We start from the raw sequence: 24529 nt of genomic DNA, 5'->3' as shown, positions 1-24529 counted from the left end.
CCTTTGCCTCTAGCCCAAACCATTCAGCTAGCAACAAGGCAAAGGAGAATAAACTACACTGTAAGAACATCAAGCAAAATAAAAGAGTATTTATAATGAGTCCTATGCGTGCTAAATGGCACCAGCTCTCTAGAACTCCAAAGTACCTAATAATTAGGACATCTCTGAAAGCACTTGGACAAATAAGCAGGCAGCAAAAACATAAGATTGTAACAAAGGAATATCTAATTTTCCTAGTATGTATATGCATCATCAGCTCAGTGCCATCCACTACAGAGCAAATAAGGGACAATGAAAACAGTGTAAGGACCATGGCTTTACATGGTACTAGACAAAACCCACAAACATTAGCCTTGCTGTTTCACATAGGAAATACATTACTGATGTGAACGAGAAAACAGAAATAACTGTTTGTCAAAAAAAGAATAAAAACAACAACAAAACCCAACCCAAAACCTAACCTATCCTATCCTATCCTATCCTATCCTATCCTATCCTATCCTATCCTATCCTATCCTATCCTATCCTATCCTATCCTATCCTATCCTATCCTATCCTATCCTATCCTATCGCCGGGCCAGTGGCGCAATGGATAACGCGTCTGACTACGGATCAGAAGATTGTAGGTTTGACTCCTGCCTGGCTCGCATCTGTTTTCCTGGCCAAGCTGTCAGCACATGGCTTGGACAACAGACTCTGAGCTGGGTTAGGAACTGGCTGGATGGCCGAACCCAGAGAGTGGTGGTGAATGGTGTCACATCCAGCTGGCAGCCAGTCAGTAGTGGAGTCCCCCAGGGATCAGTGCTGGGCCCCATCCTCTTTAACATCTTTATTGATGATCTGGATGAGGGCGTTGAGTCTATCATCAGTAAATTTGCTGATGACACCAAGCTGGGGACAGGAGTTGATCTGCTAGAGGGTAGAGAGGCTCTGCAGAGGGACCTTGACAGGCTGGACAGATGGGCAGAGGCCAAGGGCAGCAGATTGAACACATCCAAGTGCTGGGTTCTGCACATTGGCCACAACAACCCCATGCAGTGCTACAGGCTGGGGTCAGAGTGGCTGGAGAGCAGCCAGGCAGAGAGGGACCTGGGGGTGCTGGTTGATGGTAGGATGAACATGAGCCTGCAGTGTGCCCAGGCGGCCAGGAGGGCCAATGGCATCCTGGCCTGCATTAAGAACAGTGTGGCCAGCAGGAGCAGGGAGGTCATTCTGCTCCTGTACACTGCACTGGTTAGGCCACACCTTGAGGACTGTGTCCAGTTCTGGGCTCCTCAGTTTAGGAAGGAGGTTGACTTGCTGGAACGAGTCCAGAGAAGGGCAACAAAGTTAGTGAGGGGTTTGGAACACAGCCCTGTGAGGAGAGGCTGAGGGAGCTGGGGCTGCTTAGCCTGGAGAAGAGGAGACTCAGGGGTGACCTTATTGCTCTCTACAACTACCTGAAGGGGGGTTGTAAACAGGCAGAGGTTGGTCTCTTCTCCCAGGCAGCCAGCACCAGAACAAGAGGACACAGTCTCAGGCTGCGCCAGGGGAAGTTCAGGCTGGAGGTCAGGAGGAAGTTTTACACAGAGAGAGTGATTGCCCATTGGAATGTGCTGCCCGGGGAGGTGGCGGAGTCACCGTCACTGGAGATGTTCAGGAGGAGACTTGATGGGGTGCTTGGTTACATGGGTTAGTTGATTAGGTGGTGTTGGATGATAGGTTGGACACGACGATCTTGAAGGTCTCTTCCAACCTGGTTTATTCTATTCTATTTTATTCTATTCTATCCTATTCTATCCTATCCTATCCTAACCCATTATATTCTATTCTATTCACAGGTATCTCCTTGCAAGCTGCTGCAGCAACTCATCATCACACATATATATACACACACACACATATAAAATACAAGCAGTATTCTTCAGTATCAGGTAAAAACATTGTTACTGATATTGATTTACTGAATTTTTTTTAGTACAAATACTGTAGGTACTTTAAGGTGAAGGAAAAGTGTTTTGAAGGTAAGAGAAAGACATTTACAGTATCACAGTATCTCTAAGGTTGGAAGAGACCTCGAGGATCATCGAGTCCAACCTGTCACCACAGACCTCATGACTAGACCATGGCACCAAGTGCCATGTCCTGTCTCCTCTTGAACACCTCCAGGGATGGTGACTCCACCACCTCCCTGGGCAGCACATTCCAATGATGAATGACTCCTCACCCCCAGCCTAAGCTTCCCCTGGCGCAGCTTGAGACTGTGTCCCCTTGTTCTGGTGCTGGCCACCTGGGAGAAGAGACCAACCCCTTCCTGGCTACAACCACCTTTCAGGTAGTTGTAGAGAGCAATGAAGTCACCTCTGAGCCTCCTCTTCTCCAGGCTAAACAATCCCAGCTCCCTAAGCCTCTCCTCACAGGGCTGTGCTCAAGACCTCTCCCCATCCTTGTTGCCCTTCTCTGGACACGTTCAAGTGTCTCGATGTCCTTCTTAAACTGATGGGCCCAGAACTGGACACAGTACTCAAGGTGTATCCTAACCAATGCAGACTGTAGTCTGTAGTGTAAAAATGTTCACCTACTCTACTGTTGTGGTAAATTCAGTGAATTTGGATTTACACAAGACTGGTCAGAATCTGTTTCAGAAGGTTTCTACCCTGAAGTATTTTTTGGTCTTCATGAGAATTATACAGACTTGTATGTGAGTATGTAGAATAACAGGATCAATAAGGTTTGAAAAGACATCAGAGATCATCAAGTCCAACCTATGACCCAACATCTCATGACTAACTAAACCATAGCTCCAAGTGCCACGTCCAGTCCCTTTTAGAACACCTCCAGGGATGGTGACTCCACCACCTCCCTGGGCACCACATTCCAATGGCCAATTACTCTCTCTGGAAAGAACTTTCTCCTCACCTCCAGCCTAAACTTCCCCTGGCCCAGCTTGAGAAGCAAAAGAAACTATTACATAATGTATTTTGACCTTTTTTTCCACTGTGCTATTATTAGATGAAATTACTTTGACTCTCAGCTCATGGGATGATTATTTTACCTGTACCTAAGCCAGCAGGTGGCTTTGTGGAAATGCTCTCCCTTTTCAAAATACTCTGTCTCAGAAGAGAAAATATGAATAATATCCTAAAAAGAAACTCCCTCTCTACTTTTCCTCTGAAGCATCAGAAGAGAATCAACACATCTAATGTTTACCAACACACAGAATGTGAGCTGCAGATGAACTATGCTGAATGTCAGCACACCAGCTTTTCTCAGCTCATTCATTTGCAAAGTGCAAGCAATCCAAGGGACTGGGCTGAAGAAATACAACACAAAAACATAGCCATAACTCCTCTCTGTTCCCTTTTATTTAAGAAAAGGCCTTCAGCACTAAGCAGAAACATTATCTAGCCTGCCTGCCTAAGGACAGAATTGTCTATTATGTTCCATACCTTGGCAAGTGAGATGGGCAATACTCAGCATTGTGAATTGATCTGAAACCACTCCATGAATACTACTAGGTTCATGGCTTTCAGACTGAAGCTGCAGCACCAAGATCCACAGGACCCAAGATGCTTTTGAGAAAAAAACCTATTAAACTACACTATTTATTCATTATTTATAGCCCTTTGTTAAAAAGAACTTGGAAGACTAATCACCTTTAGTGAACTCAAAGTGCAGCCCTGCATTTTGGCAACCAAATCAGCAGGTTTTTGGTCCATGTCCCAGTGGAGGCCAGGGACAAGTGGAGTCCCTCAGGGAGCAGTCCTGGGACCAGGCTTGTTCAACATCTTTGTGGGTGCCATAGACAGTGGCATTGAGTGCACCCTCAGCAAGTTTGCTGATGACACCAAGCTGTGTGGTGCAGCAGACACGCTGGAGGGAAGGGAGGCCATCCAGAGGGACCTGGACAGGCTGGAGAGGTGGGCACAAGCCAACCTCATGAGGTTCAATAAGACCAAGGGCAGGGTCCTGCATCTGGGTCGAGGCAATCCCAGGCACAAATCCAGGCTGGGCAGTGAGTGGCTGGAAAGCTCAACAGGAGCTCTCAGTGTGCACTTGCAGCCTGGAAAGCCAATCAGATCCTGGGCTGAAGCAAGAGAAGTGTGGCCGGCAGGTCAATGGGGGCTCTGCTGAGACCCCACCTGGAGTACTGTGTCCAGTTCTGGAGCCCCTATTACAAGAGGGATCTGGAGGTGCTGGAAGGTGTCCAGAAAAGGGCCACAAGGATTAGGAGAGGGCTGGAGCACCTCTCCTGTGAGGACAGACTGAAGGAGTTGGGGCTGTTCAGTCTGCAGAAGAGAAGGCTCCCAGGTGACCTCATTGTGGCCTTCCAGTATCTGAAGGGGGCTACAGGAAGGCTGGGGAGGGACTGCTCAGGATCTCAGGCAGTGCTAGGACTAGGGGGAATGGAATGAAGCTGGAGGTGGGGAGATTCAGGCTGGATGTAAGGAGGAGGTTCTTCCCCATGAGAGTGGTGAAGCCCTGGAATGGGTTGTCCAGGGAGGTGGTTGAGGCCCCGTCCCTGGAGGTGTTTAAGCCCAGGCTGGCTGAGGCTCTGGCCAGGCTGATCTAGTGTGGGGTGTCCCTGCCCATGGCAGGGGGGCTGGAACTAGATGATCCTTGTGGTCCCCTCCAACCCTGACTGATACTATGATGATACTATGATTTTGCTGTGTTCATATCTAGTCATAGCAATTATTTCTATCATGCTTTACTCTCTGTAATGTTATGCTGTATAGAATGGCACTGGTTTGAGCTAAAACAATTGCTCTCAGTCACTGGGGTGTTTATTTTTATTGTGATTGTTGTCATTCCATCTCTCTTACTGCAAAAGGAGAGCACTCAGTTCTGCATACACAGACCATTCAATATCTGAGCTGTTCTTTTCCCTGAGATTCAACCACCTACCACTGAAAATAAAATAGAATCATAGAATCAATATGTTTGGAAAAGACCTCAGAGATCATCAAAAAAACAACCAAACAAACAAACAAGTAAAAACCACTAGGCAAAGAATGAAAAAGTGAGTTAAAACAGTAAGCTATCTTCTCATCCCTGTGGTACCCAGCAATTAAAACAACAATAGTAATAAGGACAAATGCTGTACTACTGCATCATTAATTTTTGCATTTAATTACCAGGTGGGGAGGTTTTGGGCCAAATAATAGCTTTAAAAATAGAGATAGTTACCAGTGAGGAACTGAATCTCACAGAGCTGAACCTGGGCTGAAGCCAGAGAACTCTAGCTTTTCCACATACACTCTCTCAGCCTAGGACGTGCTTGTCAGAATAAAAGAGCCCAGAACTGCCATGGGAAGCCAGGTTTCATATGGCAGCAGAATGATGTCCCACACTGCATTCCCTGCCAATCCCATTGGCCTTTTTGCTGCTGGTGGATGCTGAGCTAATGGTTTCAGAAACCTCTTGGCAAGGACTCCAAGGTCCCTTCCCAGGCTTTAAGAGGTGTTTCTAAGCCCAGCACTGCAGTTAAGTACAATTTAGATTAATATTCCCTTTATAGAATCATAGAATCAATAAGGTTGGAAAAGACCTCAGAGACCATCAAGTGCAACCTATCACCCAACTCCTCAGGACTAATTAAACCATGGCTTCAAGTTCCACATCCAATCCCTTTTTGAACCCCTCCAGGGATAGCAACTGAAGGAAGCTTGTAGCCAGGTGGGGGTTGGTCTCTTCTTCCAGGCAACCCGCACCAGAACAAGAGGACACAGTCTCAAGCTGTGCCAGGGGAAGTTTAGGCTGGAGGTAACGAGAAAGTTCTTCCCAGAAAGTGTGATTGGCCACTGGAATGTGCTGCCCAGGGAGGTGGTGGAGTCACCATCACTGCAAGTGTTTAAAAAGAGACTGGATGAGGCACTTGGTGCCATGGTTTAGTTGGTTAGATGGTCTTGGGTGATAGGTTGGACTCAATGATCTCAAAGGTATTTTCCAACCTGGTTAATTCTATTCTATTCTAACACACAACAAAAGCACTTTGATGCAAATGAGGGAGAGTTGCAGAAGTGCAGAGGACCTATAGGTGGACCTGATGAAAACAGAGTCTGCTTTGAACCCACATGAAGAGCTGTTATTACATTATGTAAGGCCAAGTACCCTGAAATTCATACTCTAAATGTTTAAAATTGAGCACTTAACACTGAAAGAGCACAGCTGACCTTAGGCTTTCCAACTCTTACCTTTCAGTTCATGGGTAGTAATTCTGAAAACACATTTGTGTTTCTAATTCATGTGAGAACGAGTGCAAAGGAGAAATAGTTTGGCAATTATTCAATTTGAAGGGTAAGTGGATGATGATTTGCAGTGTGTTAACAAAGCACCTTCTGCATTATGGCCTAATTGGCAAAAAGGCTCTAGAAAATCTGCAGTGTCAAAATGCTAAGCATTACAAACATAGTTGAGTCTGCATCAGGGCATCAGAAGTAGCTATGAGAAATAGAATAGAATAGACTAGACCAGACCAGACCAGACCAGACCAGGTTGGAAGAGACCTTCAAGATCATCATGTCCAACCTATCATCCAACACCACCCAACCAACTAACCCATGGCACCAAGCACCCTGTCAAGTCTCCTCCTGAACACCTCCAGCGATGGTGACTCCATCACCTCCCCGGGCAGCCCATTCCAATGGGCAATCACTCTCTCTGTGTAGAACTTCCTCCTGACCTCTAGTCTGAACCTCCCCTGGCACAGCCTGAGACTGTGTCCTCTTGTTCTGGTGCTGGCTGCCTGGGAGAAGAGACCAACCTCTGCCTGTCTATAACCCCACTTCAGGTAGTTGTAGAGAGCAATAAGGTCATCCCTGAGCCTCCTCTTCTCCAGGCTAAGCAGCCCCAGCTCCCTCAGTCTCTCCTCACAGGGCTGTGTTCCAAGCCCCTCACCAACTTTGTTGCCCTTCTCTGGACACATTCCAGCAAGTCAACCTCCTTCCTAAACTGAGGGGCCCAGAACTGGACACAGGACTCGAGGTGTGGCCTAACCAGTGCAGTGTACAGGGGCAGAATGAGCTCCCTGCTCCTGCTGGCCGCACTGTTCCTGATGCAGGCCAAGATGCCATTGGCCCTCATGGCTGCCTGGGCACACTGCTGTCTCATGTTCAGCCTACCATCAACCAGTACCCCCAGGTCCCTCTCTGTCTGGCTGCTCTCCAGCCACTCTGACCCCAGCCTGTAGCACTGCATGGGGTTGTTGTGGCCAATGTGCAGAACCTGGCACTTGGATGTGTTCAATCTCCTGCCCTTGGCCTCTGCCCATCTGTCCAGCCTGTCGAGGTCCCTCTGCAGAGCCTCTCTAGAGTATCTGTGTGGAATGAGAGGTGACTGAGGCTACACATGTGAAAGAAATGAAGTTTTAACCCAGGCCTATGTGTCAGAAAGCCCATGGAAGCCTGTCACAGCGTGGGGCCTTTATTGACTCACTTATCTAATGCTAAGGGAGACAACTGGGGGTGAAAGACACAAAAGCAAGCAGTACATTAGCTTCTCCATACCAGACATCTCTGAGTCACAAACAAAAGGAACAAAACTAGAACAAATAAACACTATTTTAAAGAATGCAACAGTAGTGTTCTTCCCTAATTTCTCACACAACTGAGCTGTACAACAGGCCTTTCATTTTCAAACATATTGGTAGGCAGAGCTGAGAAACCATATCTAATTTGTTTTCCTGGGGCAGTATCAAACCAGTTTGAAGTATCTGACAGGAGAGAACAGACCCAGTGTGAATGTTAAACAGTATGGCAGAGCTACAATCAGAGCAAATTAGAGTTTCCAGGATGTCTGACTGATAGGATAAAATTTCCAGCAAGCAGTAACACAGCCAAACTCAGCAGTACCTGGGGTTTGTCCTACAGATAAGTAATCATACATGATGCTCTTTGGTAGTTGTCCCCAGCAGATGTTCAACAAGAATTCTTTGTACCACTGACTAAGACATGTTTACATGCATAAGGAAGTGGTTTCTTCTCTGCTGAAAGCACGGTGAGTTAGATGCATAGTCCTCACCTGCATATTCACAGACCCAGAGAATCAATAAGGTTGGAAAAGACCTCAGAGATCAGCAAGTCCAACCTGTCACCCAACACCTCAGGACTAACTAAACCATGGCTTCAAGTGCCACATCCAATCCCCTCTTGAACACCTCCAGGGATGGTGACTCCACCACCTCCCTGGGCAGCACATTCCAATGGCCAATCTCTCTTTCTGGGAAGAACTTTCTCCTCACCTCCAGCCTAAACTTCCCCTGGCACAGCTTGAGACTGTGTCCTCTTGTTCTGGTGCTGGTTGCTAGAGAGAAGAGACCAACTCCCTCCTGGCTACAACCTCCTTTCAGGCAGTTGTAGGGAACAATAAGGTCTCCCCTGAGCCTCCTCTTCTCCAGGCTAAACAACCCCAGCTCCCTCAGCCTCTCCTCACAGGGCTTGTGCTTGAGACCTCTCCCCAGCCTCGTTGCCCTTCTCTGGGCATACAACTGGTGACATGGCACAAAAGAATATAGGTAAAAATAAAGAAGTTACTGCTCTGTATAGAAAATTGTTTGTGTTTTGGCAGAGGTGAAAGAGCCTGCCTGACTGCTAGCATTCTTCTATACTCTGAAGAAAAAAATATTGCCTTAAACAAGGAGTATTGGAAAATGCCTCCTACACTCGGTCTGTTTAGTTTACCAAAGAGTACACCAGCCATAAATTAAGGATAGCCTGATTGCATTAACATGTGGAACAAATAATGTAGCAAGGAAGGATCCTTACACTAGCAGTTGAAAGCAAGCAACCACACTCTCTCAAAGGTTAACTTCATAAATGGAACACAGAAAAAGGAACACAGTTAAATACACAAACAAAGTAGCAAGGGTCATAAGTCACTAGATTAATTTCTATAACCAACACCTCAAACATTTTGCTACACATTGAAGTGGACACAACCAGAGTTACATGGGACTGGAGCTCCTTCATGAACAAACCTAAAAACAAGAAGTACAAGAAGGAAGACTCAATTCTAAAACACTGACTCATGAAAAGGTGCCCAGCAAGACTCAAAACATCAAGGGGTCTGGTCCTGCTTCTTCTACTGAACCAATGTTAACATTGCCTAGGAATTCAGAGTTTCAAGTAAGTCCACAGCAGAGAATTGTAACCACAGAAGGCATTATGAATTTCTCACTACATCACAGTTTAGAAGCCACAAAGCTGAATGAGAATTAGATCCAAGAAATTAATTTCAATGTACATAAATATGAATTATTTTAGTTTTAGGTCATGATACTTAAACCTTTTCTTAACCTCAGCTAGGATAGGATAGGATAGGATAGGATAGGATAGGATAGGATAGGATAGGATAGGATAGGATAGGATAGGATAGGATAGAGTAGAATAGAATAGACCAGGTTGGAAAAGACCTTTGAGAGCATCGAATCCAACCTATCATCCAACACCATGTAATCAACTAAACCATGGCACCAAGTGCCTCATCAAGTCTCTTTTAAAACACCTCCAGTGATGGTGACTCCACCACCTCCCTGGGCAGCACATTCCAATGGCCAATCTCTTTCTGTGAACATCTTCTTCCTAACATCCAGTCTAAACCTTCCCTGGCACAGCTTGAGACTGTGTCCTCTTGTTCCGACACAGGTTGCCTGGGAGAAGAGACCAACCCCCACCTGGCTACAACCTCCCTTCAGGTAGTTGTAGACAGCAAGAAGGTCTCCCCTGAACCTCCTCTTCTCCAGGCTAAGCAATCCCAGCTCCCTCAGCCTCTCCTCACAGGGCTGTGCTCCAAACCCCTCCCCAGCTTTGTTGCCCTTCTCTGGACACCTTCCAGCGACTCAACATCTTTCCTAAACTGAGGGGCCCAGAACTGGACAGTGGACTCAAGGTGTGGCCTAACTGGTGCTGAGTACAGGGGTACAACGACTTCCCTGCTGCCTTGCAATTTCTTTCTAGCTCAGTAAACACTATTTCTGATTGAAGTTGTTAGAAAAAAACATAAAAAATCACTTGTCTGTACATACTGAGCTTTAAGTTAAGCAATGGCATCCATAATGACTACCTTGTCTTCCCAAGAGTGACAGCCCTAGAACATGTGCTTCTGCAGTCGAAACTCCCTCAGACCTCTGAGCTGCGTATGAACTGTACTGGACATTTCAACAAAACACATAACTTCTAGGTAGTAACCTTGAACCAAGATCAAAATTTGAAATCTAAGTCCACATCCCTTCAGAATGCACCATTTTATATTTAACTGGACAGTAAATTCTTGTAGCCTCCTCTATATAGCTAAGTGCTTGATTGACAGCCAGTGGAACATGAGCCAGCAGTGTGCCCAGGTGGACAAGAAGGCCAATAGCATCCTGACCTGCATCAAGAGTAGTGTGGCCAACAGGAGCAGGGAAGTCATTGTGCCCTGTACTCAGCACTGATTAGGCCACACCTTGAGTCCTGTGTCCAGTTCTGGGCCCCTCAATTTAAGAAGGATATTGAGACACTTGAATGTGTCCAGAGAAGGGCAACAAGGCTGGGGAGAGGCCTGGAGCACAGCCCTGTGAGGAGAGGCTGAGGGAGCTGGGGTTGCTTAGCCTGGAAAAGAGGAGGCTCAGGGCAGACCTTCTTGCTGTCTACAACTACCTGAAGGGAGGTTGTAGCCAGGTGGGGGCTGCTCTCTCCTCCCAGGCAACCAGCACCAGAACAAGAGGACACAGTCTCAAGCTGCGCCAGGGCAGGTTTAGGCTGGAGGTTAGGAAGAAATTCTTCACAGAAAGAGAGACTGGCCATTGGAATGTGCTGCCCAGGGAGGTGGTGGAGTCACCATCACTGGAGGTGTTTAGGAAGAGACTGGATGGGGTGCTTGGTGCCATGGTTTAGTTGATTAGATGGTGTTGGGTGATAGGTTGGACTTGATGATATCAAAGGTATTTTCCAATCTGCTCTATTCTATTCTATTCTATTCTATTCTATTCTATTCTATTCTATTCTATTCTATTCTATTCTATTCCATTCCATTCCATTCCATTCCATTCCATTCCATTCCATTCCATATCCCATCTGGTTGTTTTTTTTAATCACTAAGTTACCTATTCAGCCTATCTGTCTTTATCACTCCCCCTTAAAAGAACAAACTCTTCTTTAAACCATTCTTTGTCTAATGACAGATAAAAAGGCCCACACCTATTTAATAATTATCACTTCACCTTAAACCCATGTATTAAAATCTATACAAATCTTACAGTTCCTTCATGTCACCCTCTGCCACAGCTACTCTAAGTGAGTATTTTAGTGGCACAATGTCATTCCACAGTGTAAAACACCTGGTAAACACCATGGTATCTTGTGTCTAATTGCTCAGCATGGAGAACTGCTCTTTCCTAAACCCAGGTACAGTTACAATGGGGAAATATTTAGACAAGCACAACTGACGAGTTCAGCTGAATAATTCATTCAGTCTCTTGGCAAAAATCCACACTAAACTCAGGCTAGTTTGTTTTGGGTTGTTTTTTTTTTTAACTGAAATCAGCTCACTAATAGCTCAGTTCATGCTCAGCTGGATCAGCCATTCAACTCCATTTATTTCATTTCAAACAAACAACCAAAACAGCTGACTAGGCACTACTGCTTCATTCTCATTTTAGCAGGAGCATCGTGGCTGCAGAAACACAGCCCTAGATTAAGCTATTAAAAGGAAACATCTCTATTTCTTGCATGTATTACAGAGAGTATTAACTCTCCACTCCAGTTGTCTCCATTATATTTGCTGATGCTCTTCAGCACCTTTTACCAATTCACCAAAAAACTCAACCTTCTTTCAGTACTGTCTGGAAACTACTACATCAAACAACTTACTCTTTAAAAACTGAAGTACTGCTTAAATTGTTCTTTTTGTATTTTATTCCTTTACTTCTTCCTGGATTTGCTGACAGCATGCAGATGAAAACCATTTTCTCAACACTTTGTTATTTTTAATTCTTCCAACAAATCCAGCAAGCACAATTTCATTTTGGTGCCTTCCTGGCACAAGACATGCATAAGCCTGGGCTAGACAGTAACTGAGAAATTTACATTTACATTCTACTAGAAAAATGGAATGGAATGGTATGGAATGGAATGGAATGGAATGGAACGGAACGGAACGGAACGGAACGGAACGGAACAGAACAGAACAGAACAGAACAGAACAGAATAGAATAGAATAGAATAGAATAGAATAGAATAGAATAGAATAGAATAGAATAGAATAGACTGGACTGGACTGGACTGGAGTGGACCAGGGTGGAAGAGACCTTCAGATCATCACGTCCAGCCCATCATCCAACCCACCTAATCAACTAAACCATGGCACCAAGCACCCTATAAAATCTCCTCCTAAACAGCTCCAGTGATGGTGACTCCACCACTTCCCTGGGCAGCACATTCCAATGTCAAATCACTCTCTCTGTGTAGAATTTCTTTCTAACCTCCAGCCTAAACCTCCCTTGGCACAGCCTGAGACTGTGTCCTCTTGTTCTGGTGCTGGTTGCCTGGGAGAAGAGATCAACCCCACCTGGCCACAACCTCCCTTCAAGTAGCTGTAGAGAGCAATGAGGTCACCCCTGAGCCTCCTCTTCTCCAGGCTAAGCAACCCCAGCTCCCTCAGCCTCTCCTCATAGGGCTTGTGCTCTAGACCTGTCAGATCAGGTCTTTTTCATGGAACATGAGCAGAGGGTGCCCAACATGCAAACCTAAAAGGACATAATATACTTGTGTTGATCTTCATGCAATGCTAAGAGCCTAAAAGTGAGAAGTAAATAATGAAAAACCACACATATGGATTTTCATATGCATGTTCCACCTCCAGACTTTTGCCAAGTCCTTGCTTGCTTACCAGGCATAAAAACAAAACCAAAACACTCCAGGGCATGCTTTTCCCCAAAGTTCCTTATATAGCAAAATGATTTTTAAATTACCTATTTATTTCTTTGGTTTTGTAATGCAAAAGCCTCCAAAATGACTAACAACTGATTTTTCAACTCCTCTTGAAAAGCTAATGCATTATTAGCAACACAGCTGAAGTTTCTCTTTTCAGAGAATTATTCTCAAGTAAGTAGAGTGCCTTCAACTTCTGAGTAGTCCAGACATTACAACATATTCTGTCACTGATACCAAAACCATTTAATTTTTGAAACTCAATTTAAAAGGGTTTGGATGTATTTTTTCTTTTTTCTTTCTATCAAAGAAACACTTTCTGAATCGTTTCAGGCACTATGTTCTGCACTTAATGTGGCCAGCAGGAGCAGGGAAGTCATTCTGCCCCTGGAATCAGCACTGGTCAGGCCACACCTTGAGTCCTGTGTCCAGTTCTGGGCCCCTCAGTTTAGGAAAGATGTTGAGTTGCTGGAAGGTGTCTAGAGAAGGGCAACAAAGCTGGGGAAGGGTCTGGAGCACAGCCCTGTGAGGAGAGGCTGAGGGAGCTGAGGTTGCTTAGCCTGGAGAAGAGGAGGCTCAGGGGAGACCTTATTGCTGTCTACAACTACCTGAAAGGAGGTTGTAGCCAGGTGGGGCTTGGTCTCTTCTCCCAGGCAACCAGCACCAGAACAAGAGGACACAATCTCAGGCTGCATCAGGGGAGGTTTAGGCTGGAGGCTAGGAAGAAATTCTACACAGAGAGAGTCATTGCCCATTGGAATGTGCTGCCCAGGGAGGTGGTGGAGTCACCATCACTGGAGGTGTTTAGGGGGAGACTTGATAGGGTGCTTGGTGCCATGGTTTAGTTGATTAGGTGGTTCTGGATAGTAGGTTGGACACAATGATCTCGAAGGTCTCTTTCAATCTGGTCTGGTCTATTCTTTCTATTCTATTCTATTCTATTCTATTCTATTCTATTCTATTCTATTCTATTCTATTCTATTCTATTCTATTCTATTCCATTCCATTCTTTTCTATTCCATTCCATTCCATTCCATTCCATTCCATTCCATTCCATTCCATTCCATTCTAGAAGCAGATCATGGCCTACATGGTGCTCCAGGAGATTTGCAGTCCATTTTTCAAGAAAGCTTTTAGCTTTGTTTTTAATTTCATGCAGCAGATGTATTAGCAGAGCAGTAAGTTATTCAATCAATAGTATTTCCCTTTGTTTACTGCAGTAATTAAATTGCATTGACACCAAACTGTTTCTCTCAACAGGCTTGACCTTAAGAAGGCCTCACTGGATGTTCAAGATCTTGCTGAAAACAAGCAATTATTAGCTGCTGTCCAGCCCATTATCCACTAGTCCACACTCACCATGAGAATAAAGCCAATAACTGAAGTCTTCTCTTTCACCAATGCTTTCCCTCTAAAGAACAAAGTTTGGCATTTTTTGCTTGTTTCATGGGTTTGATTCTTTTCAAGGTAAACAGCTTGTTTCAGTACAAACAATGCAGTCAAGAAGCCATCACTGTGTTACAAGCAAGTTTTTGTAATATCTTTAACAAAAACTCTTGTGTTGTTCAGCATAGACAAACCTCAACTTCCTCCTCAGTTCATTATTGATTCCCAGATGAGATCATGCTCAGCATTCAATAAGCACTGCTGGTTCCTACTAGTATCTATGTTATCTAGAGCAACTCTGAGCAAAGCAGGTACACAGTAAGAGAGATGGGAAGGCTAAGGGACAAGAGAGAAAAACAACAGAAGGAACAGGCAGTGAGGGCAGAGACACAAAACTACTTTGGAGCATTATGACCTAAAACAAGGGGTCCTGACCAGGCATCCATGTTTGCCAGGGCTGTTTTACAAATGCAGAGCAGCACAACTTAGCCTTAGTCCTCAGACAAAAAAACAACAACAGCAACAGCGACAACAACAACAAAGCAAAACCAACCAAACAAACCAGCAGAAAAGTAATTTCTCCACGAGTAACATGAAACACCAGGGTGTGTCTATTACTTGGAAACTATGTTCTTAGAATGAAAGTTTTTAAGATGGCAGCTTTGGTACTGTTGGTAAAAGACACATCTGTGAAATAAACTTATATCTACTTTTAAAAAAAGTGCTTAAAACATGAATAGAATAGAATAGAATAGAATAGAATAGAATAGAATAGAATAGAATAGAATAGAATAGAATAGAATAGAATAGAATAGAATAGAATAGAATAGAATAGAATAGAATAGAATAGACCAGGTTGGAAGAGACCTTCACGATCATCACGTCCAACCTACCAACCAATCCAACCCACCTAAGCAACTAACCCATGGCACCAAGCACCCCATCAAGTCTCCTCCTGAACACCCCCAATGATGGTGACTCCACCACCTCCCTGGGCAGCACACTCCAATGGCCAATCACTCTTTCTATGAAGAACTTCTTCCTAACATCCAGCCTAAACCTCCCCTGGTGCAGCCTGAGTCTGTGCCCTTTTGTTCTGGTGCTGGCTGCATGGGAGAAGAGACCAGCCTCTGCCTGTCTACAAGCTCCCTTCAGGTAGTTGTAGAGAGCAATAAGGTCATCCTTGAGTCTCCTCTTCTCCAGGCTTAAATACAACATTAAATACAACATTAGGCTCACTTGTGCATGACAATCAATACACACTGAATCACTGAATCAAAATTCCAGGTTGGCTAGCTGTGAGAGACTTAACCTTGTCTCTCTTGATGTGACTCAACAAAGATAAAACCACCTCTGCTGCTTGCCCAGACAAGAGCTGATGTGTATTGGGCAGAGGGCACTGGATAACAGCCCTCTGGAATGTGCATAGACAAGATCATCTCTGCCAATCAGCGACCCCAGAAAGGGAGGATGGTGCAAAGGACAAAGATTGCTCACCAGACTGCAGCTGCCCTGGAAATAAGGGGCAGAGGCCAGTGCCATCGGTGCTCTCTGGAATGTGCATATTGACCACCCAGACATATACCTAAAAACTGTATAAAAGATCTGAACAACTACTGGCTCAGAAGAAGGAAAACACCTGCACAATGCTGCTCTGATAAGAAATGGAGACTACCAGGAGAGAAAAGGACAGAGACAGGAGAAAAGACATCACCACATAGCCTGGAGGCAGCACATCAGGAGGAATCCTCTCTCCATGTCCTAAGTTCCGCCTGCTGCAACTCATGGAGTTGAAAAGGGCTGCTCAGAGAAGGACTTGGGAGTTTGGGATCTTTCTCTCCTCTCCTCCACACCAAAGCTGCAGCAGTCTTCCTCACAGATCCAACATTGCCTACACACTGAAGCGGCAGCACCCTTCCTCCACAGACCCAAACTGTCTTGGGGGCTGAGGGGTGTGGTAATATAATTACTTTCCACTTCTCCCTCCCTCTTCTCCCTCTTTCTCCTTCTTCTCCCTCTTTCTCCCTCTGTCTCTCTCTCTCTCTCTCCTTCTGATCCATCCACTTTATTCTGTTAATAAATAGCCTCGAGGGCTGTTGATATTTTGGCCTCTAATTTCATACCAGGGGAACATTCAAAAGAACTGAGTCTCCTTCCCTCTCTGCATTGAGACACTATCCTCCAGAAATAAATAGCAAAGAGTAAACGATAAAACATGCATTTAAATAAGCAGCCCCCAACAACGTGTAACAGTCCTTCCATGAATGCTCTGCAGATACTTACAGGTTGAGCAGACTAAGAGCGCTCTCACCACAAGCTCACAGAGTAGCTTCCACTTCTGCTGCACTCTGGAGGTGGCAGCTGGAATGAGGATCTCCGCAGGGACGTAGTACTGAATCGAATAGGTGACAAAGATCCCAAAGGAGTACAGAATTTTGACAGCCTGATACAACCTGTTCAAAACATTTCGACATGTTAATGTCCATTGCAAACTTCATTAACCAAAGTAGGGTTTGAAGGTTTTTTTCCCCCTTTTCTCCGGGTTCTGCACGTCGGCCACAACAACCTCATGCAGAGCTACAGGATGGGTTCAGAGTGGCTGGAGAGCAGCCAGGCAGAGAGGGACCTGGGGGTACTGGTTGATGGTAGGCTGAACATGAGCCTGCAGTGTGCCCAGGCAGCCAAGAGGGCCAATGGCATCCTGGCCTGCATCAGGAACAGTGTGGCCAGCAGGAGCAGGGAGGTCATTCTGCCCCTGTACACTGCACTGGTTAGGCCACACCTCGAGTATGAAGTTGGTGAGGGGTTTGGAACACAAGCCCTATGAGGAGAGGATGAGGGAGCTGGGGTTGCTTAGCCTGGAGAGGAGGAGACTCAGGGGTGACCTTATTGCTCTCTACAACTACCTGAAAGTAGGTTGTAGACAGGTGGATGTTGGTCTCTTCCCCCAGGCAGCCAGCACCAGAACAAGAGGACACAGTCTCAAGCTGCACCAGGGGAGGTTTAGGCTGAATGTTAGGAAGAAGTTCTATAGGGAGAGTGATTGCCCATTGGAATGGGCTGCCCAGGGAGGTGGTGGAGTCACCATCATTGGAGGTGTTCAGGAGGGGACTTGATGGAGTGCTTGGTTCCATGGTTTAGTTGAGTAGGTGGGTTGGACTGGTTGATAGGTTGGAAACGGTGATCTTGAAGGTCTCTTCCAATCTGGTCTATTCTATTCTATTCTATTCTATTCTATTCTATTCTATTCTATTCTATTCTAGTCTAGTCTAGTCTAGTCTATTCTATTCTAGTCTATTCTATTCTATATCATATGGTATTTGAGACGTCATTAATGGCTAAGCAAGCAAACCCCCACATCTTAATCAGATCCAGGTTCTTTAACTCCTATGTGAATTCAGATAGTCAACGACGTTTAAGGGCCTATTAACACATAACCTGATCAGTGCCTTTTTTGTTTCTTCAAGGTTTACACAAGTCCTAACAGTTGTTAACTAAAAAGCAAGTAAAGCAAGCGTCATTTTTTTTCCTCTATTTTGGGGGGGAAATAGTGGCTTTTTCTAAACTTGTACATCAGATCATTTCTTTAACAGAGACCTTGAGTACTGTGTCCAGTTCTGGGCCCCTCAGTTTAGGAAGGACATCAAGACACTTGAACATGTCCAGAGAAGGGCAACGAGGCTGGGGAGAGCCCTTGAGTACAGCCCTGTGAGGAGAGGCTGAGGGAGCTGGGGTTGTTTAGCCTGGAGAAGAGGAGGCTCAGGGGAGACCTTCTTGCTGTCTACAACTACCTGAAGAGGGGTTGCAGCCAGGAGGGAGTTGGTCTCTTCTCTTAGGCAACCAGCACCAGAATGAGAGGACACAGTCTCAAGCTGTGCCAGGGGAGGTTAAGGCTGGAGGTGAGAAGAAAGTCGTTTGTCACTGGAATGTGCTGCTCAGGGAGGTGGTGGAGTCACTGTCCCTGGAGGGGTTTAAGAGGGGATTGGACATGGCACTTGGTGCCATGGTCTAGTCATGAGATCTGTGGTGACAGGTTGGACTTGATGATCTTTGAGGTCTCTTCCAGCCTTGGTGATACTGTGATACTGTGTGAAAACAATGTAACACAAGTATGTTCATGTGTGGGAAAACAAAATACAAGGAAGCCTTTTTACGTTTCTTAATGAAGATGAAAACTCATCATGCACTATGAGTTTAGCACCATGGTCTAGTCATGAGGTCTGTGGTGACAGGTTGGACTTGATGATCTTTGAGGTCTCTTCCAACCTTAGTGATACTGTGATACTGTGATCATCACTGGAAGTGTTTAGGAAGAGACTGGATGGGGCACTTAGTGCCATGGTTTAGTTGATTAGATGGTGTTGGGTGGCAGGTTGGACTTGATGATCTCAAAGGTGTTTTCCAACCAGGTTAATTCTATTCTATTCTATTCTATTCTATTCTATTCTATTCTATTCTATTCTATTCTATTCTATTCTATTCTATTCTATTCTATTCTATTCTATTCTATTCTATTCTATTCTATTCTATTCTGTTCTATTCTATTCTATTCTCAGGTAAGGTTTGATGGAACACCAAATGGAGTAAAATCAAAACAATTAACTTTAAGCTATAAGACCCTAACCAATACATTACTATAGTACTATAGCAGACTTTCCCATACTCTATATTTGCAGATGCCACAGGTCATGGTTTGAAATGATGATCGAGCAACAAGAATAATGATTTAATTATCATTATAAATCTGAGCTGGTTTATAATCCCTCCTCGGCTTCAGTCAGAAAGTATTTCATGATCACAAATACATCAGCTAAAATATTCTGTGTGCGTGTGTGAGCACCTCTCCTCAGTCAGCAACAAGCTGAGCAAAAAGATTCGTATCACTGCATAATCCTGAGGATGTGGTAAAACAATTTTGAGATATTCCAAATAGCTAAACATATCTGCATGTGAAAACAGAAAAGTTGTTTAATGGTGAAAGATAACTCTTTGATTCCAGGAAGAAGTTGTAATTAAAGATCAGTAAAAGGAAGCTGAAAACTACTCTTTTTCCATAAAGTCAATTTTCAACATATTCTAATGAACAGAACAGAACAGAAGAATAGAATAGAATAGAATAGAATAGAATAGAATAGAATAGAATAGAATAGAATAGAATAGAATAGAATAGAATGAACCTGGTTGGAAAAGACTGTCAAGATCATCAAGTCTAATCTGTCACCCAACACCATCTAATCAACTAAACCATGGCACCAAGTGCCTCATCCAGTCTCTTCCTAAACACCTCCAGTGATGGTGACTCCACCATCTCCCTGGGCAGCACATTCCAAGGGCCAATCTCTCTTTCTATGAAGAATTTCTTCCTAACACCCAGCCTAAACCTCCCCTGGTGCAGCTTGAGACTGTGTCCTCTTGTTCTGGTGCTGGTTGCCTGGGAGAAGAGACCAACCCCCACCTGGCTACAACTTCCCTTCAGGTAGCTGTAGACAGCAATGAGGTCTCCCCTGAACCTCCTCTCCTCCAGGCTAAGCCCCCCCAGCTCCCTCAGCCTCTCCTCGCAGTGCTGTGCTCCGGACCTCTCCCCAGCTTTGTTGCCCTTCTCTGGACACCTTCCAGCAACTCAACATCTTTCCTAAACTGAGTGGCCTATGCTGACCAAAGGTTTGTGCTCCAAAACATATTCTAGACTAGAACTGCAACAAATCCCTTCTCCAAAAGCTCTCATTCAGAAGAATATTTTCAAAATATGAGAGATCTTCTATTTAAATAGAACTTTAGGGCTTACCTGGTCTAGGGCCTGTTCATGCCTTCTGCTCAATTTATGTGCAAGAATATCAAATAAAGCTCAGAAGTCAGCAGAAATTTTATTTCATGTAGAAGGAAAGGTTTCCTTTTAAGACAGCGTTCATCAGCTCAAATTAAACACTTAAAGTCTCACTCCTTAGCTATATTCCATGGTCTTTCACATCACCACTTGCTTATAAAAACTCATCCACTCCTTTGTGTTTCTGTGGCTCAGTCTGGCCACTTACTGGATTTTTAGGTGAGGACCAAGTAAGAAAATATTGCCATGTGGTTTGCTGGAAATTTGTTTTGCTAGCACAGTTAATGGCACACATCTGCTCCTCAGAGCTGTACCAGGTAGAGCCGCAGCACTGCACAGCAATACCATTGTACATCACAGCCTATGGGCATACCACTGAGCTGCTTTTCCTTCTAATTTTCTTTGGTGCTCTGGGGTACTATCCAGGGTAAGATGAAAACAGATGACTTTGTTATCTCTTTATGTAGCCTGAGCACCTCTGAGGTTATTAAACTTCTAGTGCCAATTCTCCACCTTACAGAATGCTAATTTCCATCTCTTTTATTAGCTCTTTCTTTGCATTAGGTCCGAGAAGCCATCAGGATAAATATCATCTTATCATCACATCTGCACTGTAGCCAAGAGCTATTTGGAAACTCTGATTTGACAAGACCTTTCAGAGAGCAGGGCTGCAGAATAAAGTGAATAATACAGCAGAATAAAGTTTATCCCGTCATGTGCATGAGCACAATAAAAACAACAGAGAAAAGAACCTTACTATCTTCCACATTCCTTTTCCTTCTCTTTTAAGATCACATCTCTTAAGGTATAAATAAACCCAGGTCTACCATTTAAAACAAACTTCAACAATGAGCAGTATCATAGCACATTATCAACAGAAGTATTTTCCCTTTCAGATGCATGATGTGGACACAGTAAGCATTTGAAGACTTCTGGTTTTTATAATGAACATGTTATGTCACAGTATCACAGTATAGCTAAGGTTGGAAGAGACCTCGAGGATCATAGAGTCCAACCTATCAACACAGACACCATGACTAGATCACGGCACCAAGTGCCACATCCAATCCCCTCTTGAACACCTCCAGGGACAGTGACTCCACCACCTCCCTGGGCAGCACATTGCAATGACGAACAACTCGCTCGGTGAAGAACTTTCTCCTCACCTCGAGTCTAAACCTCCCCTGGCGCAGCTTGAGACTGTCCAGTGACAGGGAACAAGTAAACATGCATCACAAACATTAGGCACCAAGACCACATCCACAATGTAATATAGAAAAAAGAGCCACAAAAATGGGAAATAGAATGCTGTCCAAATCTCAGTTTTTACAATAGAACTATAGAATCATAGAATCAATAAGGTTGGAAAAGACCTCAGAGATCAGCAAGTCCAACCCATCATCCAACAGCCCACGACTGACTAAACCATGGCTTCAAGTGCATTTTCCAATCCCCTCTTGAACACCTCTACCACCTCCCTGGGCTCAGGGGAGACATTATTGCTGTCTACAACTACCTGAAGGGAGGTTGTAGACAGGTGGGGGGTGCTCTCTTCTCCCAGGCAACCAGTATCAGAACAAGAGGACATAGTCTCAAGCTGTGCCAGGGGAAGTTTAGCCTTGAGGTGAGGAGAAAGTTCTTCACAGAAAGAGAGATTGGACAGCACATTGGCATGTGCTTGCCCTGGGAGGTGGTGGAGTCACCATCCCTGGAGGTGTTCAAAAAAGGATTGGACTGGCACTTGAAGCCATGGTTTAGTAGTCATGAGGTGTTGGGTGATAGGTTGGACTTGATGATCTCAAAAATCTTTTCCAACCTTATTGATTCTATGATTCTATGATTATGAATTATCCATGGACCTGCATCTGAACAATAAAATTACTCAGGTATTTTGGTCTTCTATTCCAGTTGTTTATGTGTGATTCTACTATAAAGGGCCTCTATTACTATGAGGATATCCAAGTCGAAACTAGCTGATTTCAGAACTGCAGTATAACTGTGTGCAAACTGCGTATTCTCTCCTTCAATACAGGATAGGATAGGATAGGATAGGATAGGATAGGATAGGATAGGATAGGATAGGATAGGATAGGATAGGATAGGATAGGATAGGATAGGATGGGATGGGATGGGATGGGATGGGATGGGATGGGATGGGATGGGATGGGATGGGATGGGATGGGATGGGATGGGATGGGATAGGATAGGATAGACCAGGTTGGAAGAGACCTTCAAGATCATCGCGTCCAACCTATCATCCAACACCACCTAATCAACTAAACCAACTACACTGGTCACTAGCTCCAGCTGGAGATGGAATACTTTATCATGCAATTCCTTTGAATATGTAAGAAATTGCAGGCTGGGATCACAGCTCAGCTACAGAAAGCACAGACATACTTTATGCAATCCAATTTTAAACGAGTTTGAGCACCTACCAATCATGACCGCACCGCCACAGGGAACAACCTTTGCAGTGCTTTTGCCCTCTAGACTACTGGTTTTAAGTCACATGCACTTACCACTTGTCTTGTGGCAGGTTCAAAGTTATGCTGCCTTTGATTTCATCCCCAAAGCGCAGGTACCCTAGAGTAGCTAAGGAGATGTACAAGGTCATGACTATTCCCATGCCAATGTTCAGTGCCTGTGCGAAACGTGTGCTGTCCTTCATCCGGTTTTCCAGCGGGAGTACCTTGAAATGGAAGGAGAATCAATCACCCTTTATGCCCTCACATATTTTTGTCTCTCCCCCTCCCCCTTTCAAAGCCAATTTCCAAACTTTAAGTGAGTTTATTAACAAGTAAGATTGCTCTACAATGATGGTTTATACCCTGAAAATCCCAGTGTTTTATGCACCAAGCAGAAATGGGCAATTACTGACCAGCTCCCATCTTGATGGGAAAACTGCACCATTGAGGAAACATAAAGCAGTATTTATAGGTTAGAAGAACTGACAAGTGAAATTGACAATGCCCAGAGGAAAATTACATAAACAATATGAGTAACACAAATGTTTTTGTAACAGAATTGTTGAGAACCCAAGGGTAATTCTATTTTTATTAGGTGGGTTTGCCCTATCAGTCTCTATCACAGAAAAGTGAGACACAAGCTCATGCTCAGCTGTCAGCCCCAGCTCACCCCAAGCAGAGGGAAGCTTGAGTTCATGAGCACAAGAACACATAGAATCATAGAATCAATAAGGTTGGAAAAGACCTCAGAGATCATCAAGTCCAACCTATCACCCAACACCTCAGGACTAACTAAACCATGGCTTCAAGTGCCACGTCCAATGCCCTCTTGAACACCTCCAGGGATGGTGACTCCACCACCTCCCTGGGCAGCACATTCCAATGGCCAATTACTCTTTCTGTGAAGAACTTTCTCCTCACCTCCAGCCTAAACCTCCCCTGGCGTAGCTTGAGACTGTGTCCTCTTGTTCTGGTGCTGGTTGCCTGGGAGAAGAGACCAACCCCCACCTATCTACAGCCTCCCTTCAGGTAGTTGTAGAGAGCAAGAAGGTCTCCCCTGAGCCTCCTCTTCTCCAGGCTAAACAACCCCAGCTCCCTCAGGCTTTCCTCATAGGGCTTGGGCTTGAGACCTCTCCCCAGCCTCATTGTCCTTCTCTGGACATGTTCAAGTGTCTCAATATCCTTCTTAGATTGAGGGGCCCAGAACTGGACACAGTACTCTAGGTGTGGCCTAACCAGTGCTGAGTACACTCTTTCTCATTTTGCTGACAGAGGTAGGGACAGGCACTAAGCACCCCTTTTCTTAAATGCAGTGTAGGTGCTTTAAGCCTGTACTACAGTGAAGTGAGTCTTCTGGCCTTGCCATAAATTCAGAGTGAAGATAAAGACACCACAACCCCTACTGCATGCAGTTTGCTGGAGAGACTGCCTTCTACCCATACTGTATAGCCTACACAAAGTTTGAACTTAAGTTTTCAGCCACCAACACAAACCTCCCAGGCAAAGCAGGAAATCCAGTTAACAAGCTCCCATGCTGCTCTTCCCACCTTGAATTTCACCAGCGTAACAAGTTCTTCTATGTCTTAAGACACAAGCTGGAAGTAAGTGGATGGTCCTAGACAAGCATACTTTCCTCCTGTCTTTCAGAAGCACTACACACTTATCTCCAGGCACTCAATATCAGACATGATTCAAAATTAAAACAACTTTGTATGCCCACATTGAAGTAAAATGTCTAATCTTCTGTAATGAAGACTGGTAATGATAGAGCTAATCAAGTTAGTCAATAGAATAAGGAATGCAGTTCAGCTTATCTCTCAGTGCACAAGTAGGTTATATTTGATTATGCCACTGTAATTAAACAAGCTTGTCATCTCTGGGTAACACTTATGTCCAGTCTTATAGAGATAAAACAGTTTCAGGGCAACAGTAGCCCTGTGAAAACTACTGTCCACCATACAAAA

General features: G+C 44.7%; 1 protein-coding gene and 1 non-coding gene across 2 annotated transcripts in view; one reads left to right on the top strand and one right to left on the bottom strand.

Moving 5' to 3' along the window:
- The window catches only part of SLC36A4 (solute carrier family 36 member 4), a 102191-nt gene that overhangs the window by 26895 nt on the left and 50767 nt on the right, over nt 1-24529 (bottom strand). Inside the window, exons 9-10 of the mRNA XM_068145730.1 lie at nt 22620-22789; nt 16557-16726 (exon numbers count right to left, since the gene is read on the bottom strand). Of these exons, the coding sequence (XP_068001831.1) occupies nt 16557-16726; nt 22620-22789 (340 nt within the window). The remainder of the gene's footprint in view (nt 1-16556; nt 16727-22619; nt 22790-24529) is intronic.
- TRNAR-ACG (transfer RNA arginine (anticodon ACG)) lies at nt 575-647 on the top strand. The gene has a single exon. It is a non-coding gene; the product is annotated as a tRNA-Arg (tRNA).

The sequence above is a fragment of the Melanerpes formicivorus genome, unplaced genomic scaffold (assembly GCF_026170545.1).
Source record: "Melanerpes formicivorus ecotype bairdi unplaced genomic scaffold, bMelFor1.0.p_v2 SCAF_1, whole genome shotgun sequence".
Classification (NCBI taxonomy): Eukaryota; Metazoa; Chordata; class Aves; order Piciformes; family Picidae; genus Melanerpes; species Melanerpes formicivorus.
This window is presented reverse-complemented; position numbering and strand designations above follow the sequence as displayed.